Source organism: Acartia tonsa, chromosome 11, assembly GCF_053477335.1.
Source record: "Acartia tonsa isolate MP-2025a chromosome 11, ASM5347733v1, whole genome shotgun sequence".
NCBI lineage: Eukaryota > Metazoa > Arthropoda > Copepoda > Calanoida > Acartiidae > Acartia > Acartia tonsa.
The window spans coordinates 30086294-30099669 of record NC_137270.1 but is presented as its reverse complement, the minus strand read 5'-3'; the positions used below and the strand labels follow the sequence as shown (position 1 = coordinate 30099669).

Here is a 13376-nt window from a genome sequence, read left to right as displayed (position 1 = left end):
CAGAAAATTCATCCCCAATTTTTACTTTTTGTGTACGATTAGAAAAAAAACTTTTAAACCAAGATAATGCAATGCCACGCACACCTGCATTTTCCAGTTTCTTAAATAAAATAGGATGAGATATACAATCAAAACATTTTTCTACATCCATAAATAGCCCTAAGGCTATATTTCCTTTGTTTAAATTATCAGAAATGTGGTTAATAAAATCAATGACTGCATGATTTGTTGATCTATGTTTTAAAAATCCATATTGATGGGAGTAGAAAAAATTATTTTTATCAAGAAAATTTGTTAATCTGTCATTTACAATTTTCTCAAAGACTTTTGAAATATTATCCGTTATTGTTACGCCACGGTGACATGACATATCTTTCATATCACCAGACTTAAAAATTGGTATAATTTTAGACATTTTGAATATTTCTGGATAAATACCAGTTTGAGCTGAAAGTGTAAAAATATGACTCAATGCAGCAGCTATAGGACAAGACATGAATTGTAATAATTCGGTAGAAATTTCATTCATATCTTGAGACTTTTTCTTTTTTAACATAAAAATATAATATATGACATCAAGCCTAGTTATAGGTCCAAGAAAAAATGAGTTTCTTATGGGAGGGGGGAGGTAATCAGAAAAATGAGTTGAAGACTCTGGTATTTTTTCAGCGACTTTTTTGCCTACATTAGAAAAGTGTAAATTAAAGTGATTTGCCATTTCTTTGTTTTCTGTGATTAACTGATCGTTCTGGTTGGAAACATTATTCATGTTTTCATTTATTATTTTCCAGATTTTTTTAGAGTCTCCATTTGCTGCCGAAATTTCGCTATTAAAAAGAAGTTGTTTTGTTATGTTGTGGCTATCATATAATAGATTTGCTATTTTAGAAATATTTTTTTGCAATTTTTATGCTGACTAAATTGTTTTACTAAAGAGTAGTTATAGCTGACCCAATTTCGACATTTTAATAGTATAATGACAAAAAAACTATACACTTGGTTTCAAAATGATCCATTTTTTATATAACACCCTTTCGATCTAATTGATTTGCAATAGTGTTTTTTACAAATATGAAACATTTTGCAGATATGATATTATGGGTAAGTTTCAGGGAGGGAGTTGAAATTGGGCTATTTAGTACACTAGTCCCCAACGTTTTAAAGTAGCGTTCTCTTATTCGTTGGTTTAGCAACTTTGGGGATGTTGTTGAATTTCGATTTGTTGGTTTGTTAAGTTGTGTGTTCAAACGTTTCAACCACTACTTGAAATCTACAAAAGAGGTAGTTATGTGTTTTATCATTGGGGATGTATATCAACTTACCGGTCATTGTTTTATCCCTCTAGATCCATGTATTTCAATCCACTTGTCTGCCACAGCTTTTAAGTTTATATTTCATCGTAACTTCTGCTTCAATAATCAGAATAAAATAACAAAAGATATATTGTATGAATTGTACATGGACAAGGAAGATAACACCTGAAATTTTTGATTATGAAAAAACTTTTATTCCAACCCTAAGTATTATTATAATTACCCATTAGAAAAAAAATTAATTGTAGCATTGCAGGTTAGGTTAAGGATGCTAAGGGCTATAATGGTTTAACTAATGAGTTAATCCGAGTTTAATGATTGTTTTAATTCATTTTAAAAGATTTCTTAAGAAAATAGGCTTGTTGTTCATAAGTATTTTTGTACTTCAGATTTGCAAACAATCATCATCATCATAAACTTTTGACTGTTTATTTTCTCTGAAATTGTATATCTTGAACAAAATGTAAAAACAAAACCTAAATATTTTTATATATAGACTGTTGAATTTTTACATTTTCAATTTTAATAAAGGAAGATCTTTTAAATATTTCTATATATCTGGTATAATTGCGAAGCGCGCATATTTCCTCTCGATTCACTACCCTTAGTTTTAAGGGATTTTTGACTTATTTTTACCTTGACACCCCTCCAAGATAAACCTATCCTAGAAAAAAATCACACCCCTCACCCCCCTTATGAAAATATTTTGTTTTTTAACAAAAAAAATTGGGTGGTAAATTAAACCCCCCACGTCCTCCACCTCAAGTGCCCCTAGATACCTCGGCCGCTAGTTCATATGTATATGATTAAAACTCTGGGAGTTAGACAATCGAACTTTTTCTTTAAATTCTATTGTCTCCATATAACCCATACCTCAAACAATATAAAGCTACCAAATGCAGAAAATAATTTTAATAGTTTAAAGATTTCTTTATCGTCTACAGTCCTCTCCCTCTAAATGTCTTAATAATTACTATCTTTGTATATAGCTAAAGAAATCTTTGTTTTATAAAATATGTTATTTCTTTCTTTCATTGTATATTGTTCTAAACCAAAGCTTTTTGTCCAATAAGAACTTCCAGTAGTTTCCCATTCATTTGGATTTAAAGATCTGGGTATAGTTCCTTTTCGTGACAACGCCTCATAGAATTTGTTGTCGTTTTTTTCAGAGTAGCTTTTTAGGTTAGGTGATTGCCCCGCAGGGTTAGACCCCCCCCCCCGCGAAAGGGCTATAAATAGGAGAAAATCTAATGTGAAAATACGATGAAACGCCTCTTAAAGATACAACATATGTGACAGTAGACACTTCCCTTCAAATTAAAATCATAATGTCAATTATAATTATAAAGTTTTATATTCAAATGGATATAGTTCTTTAAATTTAGCACTATGTCTGTATTAAAAAAGCTATTATACGCTATTACAAATATCACCTTTTTCTACATGAATAGTTAAAACTTTAGTCCAAACCAAACATTCAGGAAACCATATTTTTCTTGTACAAATAAAGTTTTTTATAGATAGAATAAGATAATGCAAATATCACAAATATTGGTTAAATGTTTTTTTACAATATAAATAATCTATATATCTATTTCTTAAATGTAATTACTATTGAGTTTGCCTGTGGTAGCAAATTCAACATTATTTTGACCAGTAAATTCCAAAATTGCAATACATTTGGCCAATGCTTTTCTTTACATTTTGTTTAATTTAAGATAAATTCAAACAATCCTCATTTAATCAAATTTATCTCATTTTATATATAAAGCCAAGGCTATAACTAAACGCCTATTGCATAGGCCCTTGTCGGGTAGGATCAAATCTCAGCTTAACTCATAACTTCTATGAAAGGGTTCTAATAAGTAATAAGGAGGGGAGTCGAGAGCGAGGTACAATGGCCCAAAAAAAGGCACAATGTTTACTTTGTTTCTAAGATACTGGCGCCGATTGGGAAAATTTCAATATTTTTGGTTATTTTTCGACGATTTCTCATATAAGTCTGTGTGGTATCCTCTCCCAAAATAGTTGTGAACTTTCACTCTGAGAACCTACCACGTCAATTATAACTATATCGATTCAGCTATTAGCAAGATCCTTCGGTACAAACAGACAGGCTACTTTAATTTAAGGATTAAGATGATTGATGTTTGTTTAGGTTGACAGGAATGAGTGCCCAGATGAAGAGGAAGCTGAAGAAGAGGAACACAGGTACACAATAGTTTTTTTTATAGCATCGTATTATAAACAGCTTTTCGCGGATATAAAAATGAACAATTATAAGATTATAACCTGTTTTTTTAGCCACAAGATGCCGAAGGTACGGGCTAAAAAACTGGTTTTAATCTTGTGATTGTACATTTTTAAATGTACAATCACAAGATGTTATACATAATTTTTCAGTTTAGCTGTTTATCAATTTTTACGTATTTTCCGTAAAGTTTGTGTAACTGTTTCGTCAAAAGCGCTTATTAAGTCAGACTGTTCTTAATTATGACCAAATGTATATACATGAAATGGACATAAATATGAACAGTTTGACTTAATAGGCGCATTTGACAAACGCTAACACACAACTTTAAGGAAAATACGAAAAAATACCCCTTTAATACATTAATGTAATGTAAAAAAAATTATTGGAAAGTTTTGGTTTTTGTATAAGAAGAAAAAGGATTCAATCATGTAATGGTTGTAATCAATAAAAATTAACAACACGAATTGCAACATCTGTAAGTACAAAACTATAATGAACAAAAAATTATTGATGGACAAATGAACAAAGTAAGTTGAAGAGCAAATATTCTGGTGTCATAAATAATAAATTTGCATATAGAAAATAAAAATATAATAAACCATCACATTTAGAAATATCTTTGATGGTATGACTGACACACCAACTTAAGAATTAAGGCCTGCAGAGCTAACTAAAATAATCAAAGTAATAAGACAAGGCAAGGCTCACCTGGATCATTCCTATGACAAGCAGAGCTAACTAAGATCATTAATATTTATTAAGGTTGGGTAACTACAAAATTCTGGAGAACCTGTACAAATATCTGCCAGAGGCCAGACAAGGCAAGGCTCACCTGGATCATTTCCTGGACCTGTGTGGTGAACCTTCTTCAGGTAAACAATCTAAAACAACATCCATAATTATAGAAAAGATTTGTGCGCTGAAACAACGTGTAAGATTGACATAAAGACGAACAGGTCCAAGTTAAATATATGTAGATTAGATACGCTGTTTGAAATATCTCAAAATGTGTAAAGAAAACAACGGAAAAAAAACAAAGCCTTCTTCAACTAAAAGAAAAAGACTATAATCATGATTATCATTCTTATTCTAATAAGTAATAATCATAAAATTATATAATTTAAAGCTATCTTTCAATTAAAATATTGTATAACAATTACAACAAACTTTTTGATTGCTTTAATCTAATACAATAAGTTCTGTGTTATTCAATGTAACTTCAATTATAATAATATAATTAATCAATTCGCCACTCATATGTATGCTTATGTAAGTATAAACAGGGAAAGCTAAAATTCAATTTTTTATTGAATGTAGAATTGCTACGGTTATAAAATAATTGTTAATGCAAATTTTCTTCAGAATTTAGGAAAATGATTGAAAACTCAAAAATGTTGGATTGTTCTTTTTATTTAATTTACCCGCCAAATGACGATTTTTGGACCTTTGAATATGTTATTTATATGATGGTGAACACCTATAGGGAGGGGGGAGATATCCACCCCCTGGACAATAAAATGACACCCTCCTTGTTGTCTGTATGACACCCAAATAAAGTTAACACTCCCTCTCGATTTGGGTTTAAGGAGAGTGTAAAAATTTTCTGTGCACCCCGTCTAGTAAAGACCTGTGCACATCACTGGGATATGTACTCCTTTTTTAGATGATTAATGTTTTCTAATTATTTTTAGGCGGAACTGGTCTTCAGAATTTGAGAGAATGCATCCAGTGGACAGAAACTAAATTCAACTTTGAGCCAAAAATTAAAAAGGTTTACCTAATGACTTATCTCTTATTTAGTCATTTTCTCTCTAAATATTATTGGAGTTCATTCCAGAAATTTTTCAGCGAAGGTTTTTTAAAATTCATTTTCATTTCGAATATACATTAATTTCTACCTGAGAAAAAACTGCTTGGCCGTCTGTCTGATTTGTAAGGCTTTTATGGATCGTGACACCCTTGTTCTAGATCAAATTTATGCAAAATGATTTAAATTCTTCTTTTCTTGAAGAACTTGGCCCACAAATGCAAGGTCGCATCAATGTCTAAATGTTTCTATCCCTTGACTGTACCTATCACATGAGGAAATAGGGTAAGAGTCTAACCAAGAATCATCTTTGCCTTGCATTGTTTTAGAACTGTGTTTTAGCAGATTTATTTAGTTCAAATCACATAATTTGTGTTAATTTTCCTTTTTAATAGCCTAATTTGGCAATAATTACTATATTCTTAAACTTAATTTTAAACAAACAATTTGATATTTAAATCTTTCGCCTTGAATGGGTATGCTTTTTATATTTATTTGTACTCAATCAAAATTAAGAAAATTAAGATTCTATTTAGGCAATGACATTATATTCTCCAATTTATGTGCAGCTCTTAAAGTGCGAGGGTGGGAATAGAATATAGATTTATTCATGAACAATTATATGCTAGGGACAGAACCACCGGAGAATATTTGCGTCTAAAATTGTGCAGCCTGCTCCAATTTTCCTCTTTTTCTACCATGTCTATGACCTTTTCATGTTGTATTGATAATGGATATGCACTAAAGTTTCAAGTATGCATTACCTTCCACCAAAGTTACATCACATGGTGTCTTTTCACTTCTGCAAGATCTTTAAGGACAGTATACATTTATATTGGACCAATGCAATGGTAAAATGTATACTCGCAGCTTCTTCTTTGCCACTAGCCTTATCATAAGAAGTGGCTTGGGAAGTTTTTTTCCTCAGGGGGAAGGTGTTGCACTCTCCTACCACATAGCTTTAAACCTTCTAGGACAATTACTAAATTTCTCTAAAAATAGTGAAACGATCGTTTTAGCTTTCTTGACTCAACTACATCTTTAATTTAAAATAGAAAGAATTAATCCTAATCAAAGTAAGTCGTTATTTGGATGTAATATTATGTGTAAGTGAAGGGACACTACCTCACATAGTTTACATAACACATCCTCAAGTACGGTATGGACAAACATTTTAACTGCTAGATGGACGGACAGGTAGCTTATTCTGTCTTAGATAGCAAGAAATGAATCTGAAAGGGAACAAAAAGTTTTCACAATTTTGTAATAATGATTAAAATTTGACATTATTGAAACAAATATCCATAAAAAATGAGTAATTTAGGAAACAAGGTTAGTTTAATCTCTAGGGGAACTTGAGGTTTGGGGGAGGGATGAGGGGATAAGTCGACACCTCCTATTTTCAATCTTAGTTCATAAAAGAAAACGTAAAATGATTTGAGGTGGCATTTTTTTCTAGTGTTGATTTTTCTTCAGGGGTTAGTGGTGCCTTCCCCCAAAATAGTTTTAAACCATCCCAGAACCTACGAGAAGCTGCATTATAAAGGAGATCTATTTCGGTCTAGCGTGAAGCAATATTCTTCGGTACGCAGACAGACAAACACACACATCCTGTTACTTTTTAAAAAGTATTAATTCAAAAATTGGTCTTTACTGATGATATTATTTAAGCTATCTACATAATTTTCTGTTTATATTTTCTATGAGATAAACATTGCCAATAGATTCTATACAAATAATACTTCATACTTTCATCAAATTTAGAGAAAAAATTATCATAATTTAGTTTAAATAACAAACTTTTATATTTATTTAAAGTTTGTGAATTTCAGGTAATTGGAGTAGAAAGGGTTGTATATTTATCTGAACCTCTCTGGATAAATTAATAGTTTTTTTATTGCATTGTATTATAGACAGATTTACGTGCATATTGAAATGAAAATTAAAAAACCCTGAGGGACCAAAGGCCTAGGCATGCAAAGCTGGTTTAAATCTTATAATTTTGATTTTATTATTTGTGGAAAATTGTCTGTAATACGTTTCTAGACATAGTTTTTTTTGTATTGATGAGAACCGGTTCTATTCCATCAAATATCAATCGGTTTCTAATGAATACGATAAATAACTAATATTTTAAAGGATTGTTGTCAAATTTAACTAAAATGTAATGCATTATCTATTTCAGCCATTCTGGAAGCAAATGTCAAGAAATTTCATTGAACGTTACTGCTATCTCATTGTTTTCACTACCTACCTAAAGGAAAGAGCACCTAGGTAACTATTTTTCTTTACCTCTTAAGTATCTTTTTCTAATAAAGGTGTTTTTTTTTGGGGGGGGGGGGGTGAGAGAGTTGTGTAAGCCTCAACACTGTAAGTTTTTTTTGGAGAATTTATGTATAAAGTAGCAAGGACGTCAAAGGGGGGGGGGAATAAAGTGATGATTACCCCCTCAAAAAATTTCCCCCCCCCCCAATTTAAAATTTACCCCTACCCTGGGGTTGCCGTGGGCACCCCCAACCATTTAGGAGGGGGAAATACCCGCCCAAATAGATAATCCCTAACAAAAAAAAATTTGGCGTGCTTCGCGCGCATTTTTAATAATAAATATTTCATAATACAACACCACCAAAAATTTTCCCATTACCCCCCCCCCCCCCCAATTTAAAATATACCCCTACCCTGGGGAGGTGTCATAGGCACCCCCAACCATTTAGGAGGGGGAAACAATTTTGGGGGGGAAATACCCCCCCCCCCCAAATAGATAATCCCTAACAAAAAAAAAAATATTAGGTAGGTACCTTTTTAAATTAATTAATTACCCCCCAAGCAAATTTTACCCCCGGGGTAAAATTTTTTTGGGGGAGGATAAAAAAAGTGCGAATTACCCCCCCTTACAAAATTTTTACCGCCCAAAATTATTAAGCTAAAGAATAAGATAACTTTGTTTTAAAACATTTGGTACCAGTATAATTTACAGTCCAACATATCCTCCCTCCCTGCTAATAAGCAACTGTTGGTGAAAAAAATGAATCTATTAATCCTGGCGACAACAGGACAGTAGCTATCTAGGATGTAAATCCAAGCATATTCTGAAGGTGCCAAAAAAAAATTCGGATCACGGAAAGAAAACTCGAAGTAGCATTTTAGGTTAAGTTAGGTAAATGTTAATGATTGCCTCGCAGGGTTAGAGCACACCACAGGGAAAAAAGCGACTGTGAAAATACGATGAACTGTATTTTCTTTCCATGATCCAGAAATACTAAAACACTTTTATTTGTAAATTTCACAGTTTTGCAACTTTGTCGTCTTGTTAATTTGATAATAATTACACAAAATCCTGTTTATTTTTTTTACTTTATGATAAAAGTTGAAGTTGATTTAGTAAATAATGCATTGATTTTATTTTGTAAATTGATAAATTCATCTTTTGCTACAATCTCTCTCTTTCTCTTTAGTGTTAAACTTTAGCTCGACAAGGGCCACTTGTCAATACTTCAAAATCTGTTCCTAACATTTTAGTGTTTCAACCATAATGCTTCCAAGAATAATAATATTTGTATAAAAACTCTTGTAAATGTTATAATCAACACTAGTAATTTTTATGTTTTTATTGTTTAGTCAGTAATGCTCTTAAGGCCATTATTTAAAGACTAAAACACAAAAATGTCAAAGAAATAAAAGTTTTCTCAAGATACTAAACATGATACCACCAATTATAAGAATATCTGGATCTTTGAAAGAAAACGAAGTAGTGGGTTAGGTCGTTTTTTCCCTGCAGCTTTTCTGTTATTTCTAGCCCCTGTGGGGGGCTCTAACTCTGCGGGGCAATCAATAACATTTCCTTACCTAAAATAGCGTAACAAAAGCTACTGTGAAAATACGACGAAAACCGATACTTCGTTATATTTTATTAAATTTCCAATTACTAATGTGCTAAAATTTTTGTGTGTAAAATCAAAAGACCTGACTTATTGAAATTATAGAATGTACAATGTGAATAGTTTACAGGAATTATAATTTATTCTTTACTGTACTTTACTTGTACTTAAATTATATCATGTTTTCATTCATTCTAATAAAAGATTTAATGAAACTATAATTTGGAGTAAATAGTTTTTCATAAATTGAACACAACAAGAAAAAAAGCTTTAAAACAAGATTTTATAAAATATGACCTTTTTCTTTGAGAAACAAACAAGAAACATATTAGATTTAGAGATTTTAAATCTAATTTTATACTTTTAACATAGATACTTATGCATTTTAATTAAATCTAAGCCTTAAAAAAATTATTTACATTCAGAACAAGAAATTATTAGAAATATTTGTCTTAACATTTTTATTAAAAATATTACTTAATAAATTTTAATATTTTCTAGGGAATTTGACATCAGCTTCCAGTTGTGGATGGATATCAGAGCTGAACTCAGAGAGATTATTGCTAATGGAGCAAAGAATTTTGATTGGAAGTAAAATATAAACTTTTTGTTTCCTACTCTAATTATTAAAAAGTCTTAAAATACTATACCAAAGATTTAAAGTTTACATACAGTATCTATTATAAATGCCAAAGAAAACACTTAATAATTAATGAAATTTAATTTTGTTTTGAAATTAAAAAAAAAATTGTTAAATGTTACCTATTAAATATATTTTTAAAAGACATATTTTACTTTAATTGTGATTTATTGTTGTTATCATTGTTATTAAAAAAAGAACATTCAGTTTTGATCATGACTTCTTCTTTATGCCTTAATATTTTAAATCTAAAGACATTTTATCAAAATTGTAATATAATTATGGTGCTATAATAAAATAAACACATATATCATTTAAACATTTTTTTGTTTATTGAACTTATAATAAAATGTTTGTATTATGAGATATTTTTATGATTTCTTGCAAGAATAAGGTATATCCAACAAGCGAAATTAATCTAAAATAATATTTTGAGGGCAGATAAAAAGGTCGTCTTTATTACAAAGCATTGCCCCTCAAAATTGCTAGAAAAAAAACAGCTGACATTACCAAAATTCTATCTTTATCAAAAAGGAATAAAAAAGGACCTCCATCTTATTTTTACTTTATCCCATCAAATACCCTACACATTGGCGTGCGAATGGGGATTGTAAAGGGGCGAAATCCCTCCTTAGAAATTAATTTTACTAAGTCTACATTCCCCTCAGGCAAATTGCTGGGGACACCTACAATGAAATAAATTTTCATGATTAAAACAATCAAAATATTCAATAACAATTTTCTAAATGCGGTAAGCAAATGATTGTATGAATGCTTTGCATGTCCAAGAATATCGATAAGTTCATTGTAATACCTATTAATTAAATAATGAAAATAACAAAAGAAACTAATGACCCTCAAGCAAAGCTGTGCATTCAACTACGTTTGTTATAACATCTCCATTTTTTTAAAAAGCGTAGCTTTTCTATAATATAAGTAGGTCTTTCCAAAATGGTTAGATCTTTTCGTTATCTGTAGTAGTTAAGTACGATTTAGAAAGCGTAGAAACTCTATAAAACATTTAAACATGCTGATTTTTAAACTTTTACGATATTATAGGCGAAGCATCTCTATAATAAAGTCCTAAATATATAAGTATGTCCTTAAACAGTCTCCTGTATCTAAACAGTTTTGTAACTTTTTTTACCGCTACAGAGCTTCGCTTTTATGGATGTTGTCATCCTTGTTTACTCGCAAAAAGACATAATATCAAAGGTATATAAATTGTCTCCTTATGAAAATGAAACTCATGGTAAGGGACAGTTTGATTTTTTAAAATTAATGTTTTGTTGTGGTACAAGTGCAAAAATGAATAAACAATGTAATATTAGCAATTTACAATGTATATTAGTATGGCATTTGAAATTACTTCTTTTTCTTGTACGGTTATTCTACAAGTATGGCTTTTGTGCTTTTTAAAAAGAACTTTGTTGTATGGATGAGGATGAACAATAATTCATAACCTTTTGTCTTATCCCTTAGGCTCCCTGCAAATTTGTATATTTTTACTATTAATTTGATAAATAACCTTAGCTAGAAATCATTAATTTCATATGAGGATCGATTATTGACTGATAATAATAATTATAGCTGGCAAACACACAACTAAAGCTAATAGTTTGTACTTTTTATCAAAGAAATATTACTGGTGCTTTCCCGCGAATTAATTCTTAACAACTGACCCCTCCCTTCTTAATTTTTTAAAACTAGTGTGATGTCTTTCATTTTCTTTGTCCTTCCGTCCGTCTGACTGTCTGTCTTTCTGAAGCTTAAGATCTCGGTAACCGCTGAACTGACAGAAAATATACTTACTGGTCCTTTTGTCGTTTTAAATTTTTGAAAAATTTAAATAACCCTTCGTCTGTAGGGGCGAAGCCAAAAGTATATATTTTATTTGTATGTATATGTTATATTTAACCAGGTCATTTTATTTATATCATCTAATTGTTCAAATTGTTGTTGTAATGTATTAAAGACCTTTGGAAAGCATGTTTATTAATTATATTTATAAGGAAAATGCTTTTTGTGCATAGAACTTACACTTTACGTTACCTATGTATTGAAAAAAAATAATCAAAAATCCTCTACTGTTTTTATACCATATCATTATGCACTTAGTCTACTAATCTAAATTGGCTATATGACTTTATTAGCGTAGCATTTCAATTATATATTGAGTCTTTAAAGAAAGTTCGTATTAAACACAAACATATTAATTTTTTTTTTTAAATTACCAAATATTACACAGAACTTCAATTAAAATTTTTTACATTTTACTATACTAGGAGGTTTGCTACTTTTTTTTGGAGGGGGGGGGGGTAGGGGTTTCCTAACTCCCAAAAAATAGTTTAAAACCATCACAAGACCTGTAGGTATATTGCCTGAAGAGTAGAGTCTAATCGGTTCAGTGGTTACTGCGATATTAAGCTACAGACAGACAGACATCGTTCTACTTTGTATTATAGATGTATACGATTATTGATGTTCCTAGAAACATGGATATTAATAATTGCGAACAGAAGCCTAAGTGGGTGTAAAGTTTTAATTAAGTTACACCCCCCTTAAGGGGAATTTTGAATCAAAATTTGCGCGCTTCGCGGGTCAATTTACCAAAATATAAAGGCTTGTTTAAATTTTGTATATTTTGATTATGTAGGTATTATCCACCAATTGTCATTGTATTGAGCTTTGCTTATGGATATTTCCATCTTTATTTAATGATGTAATAAATTGTACAGCACGAAAAAATATGTTAAAAGAAACAAACTAAAATTTAACAAAAAAATGAATTGACAAAATAAAACTATATTGCTTGACTTAATTTTTATTTGTGTATTGTAAAATATTTTATGCAATATCATTATTTGGTTTACTTTTATATTTTGTCATCTATACAAAATATAGAACATGACTATGAAATTAATTTTTAAACATTTACATTAAAACAAACATCATATTTGTGTTACTTAGAATAGAATAATTAAGCATAAATTAGTTTAAATCAGAAAGGAAGGGGACATTGGGTTGTTTATTACACTAGTCCCCAAGTTTTATAATAACGTTTTCTTATTCGTTTGCTTAACAACTTTAAGGACTTTTATTGATCTTTGATTTGTTGGTTCATGAAGTCATTAAGGGATAATTTTGTGTATCATGATTGGGGATTTACATCAATATATCATTGTCTTATCTCTTAAGATCCCTGAGTTTAAATACAAAGAAATACTTATATAACCTTGTATAAGAGTAACTTTCAAGGATAATAATATCAATAAAATTAAATAAGATACATATTTAACAGTCGATTATTTAGAGAAAATTTCATACGTCTATGTAATACAGTATATTACACCTTTCCTTTTGAATGGAAGGATTTGTCATAATTGGAGGTTTACATTATACATATATTCATCGTCATTTGTCATATCCCTCAATACCACTAACTTAGATATCCCATTATTCTCATTGCACTATGGACGGACGG

At 30.3% G+C, this 13376-nt stretch overlaps 1 protein-coding gene across 1 annotated transcript in view; it reads left to right on the top strand.

Annotated features, from left to right (window-relative positions):
• Positions 1–10211, top strand: part of LOC145332942 (paladin-like) — a 39266-nt gene extending 29055 nt beyond the window's left edge. The window contains exons 13-17 of the mRNA XM_080178056.1: positions 3472–3524; positions 4330–4439; positions 5259–5338; positions 7560–7648; positions 9754–10211. Of these exons, the coding sequence (XP_080034182.1) occupies positions 3472–3524; positions 4330–4439; positions 5259–5338; positions 7560–7648; positions 9754–9847 (426 nt within the window). The 3' untranslated portion in view covers positions 9848–10211. The remainder of the gene's footprint in view (positions 1–3471; positions 3525–4329; positions 4440–5258; positions 5339–7559; positions 7649–9753) is intronic.
• The last annotated feature ends 3165 nt before the right edge of the window (positions 10212–13376 follow it).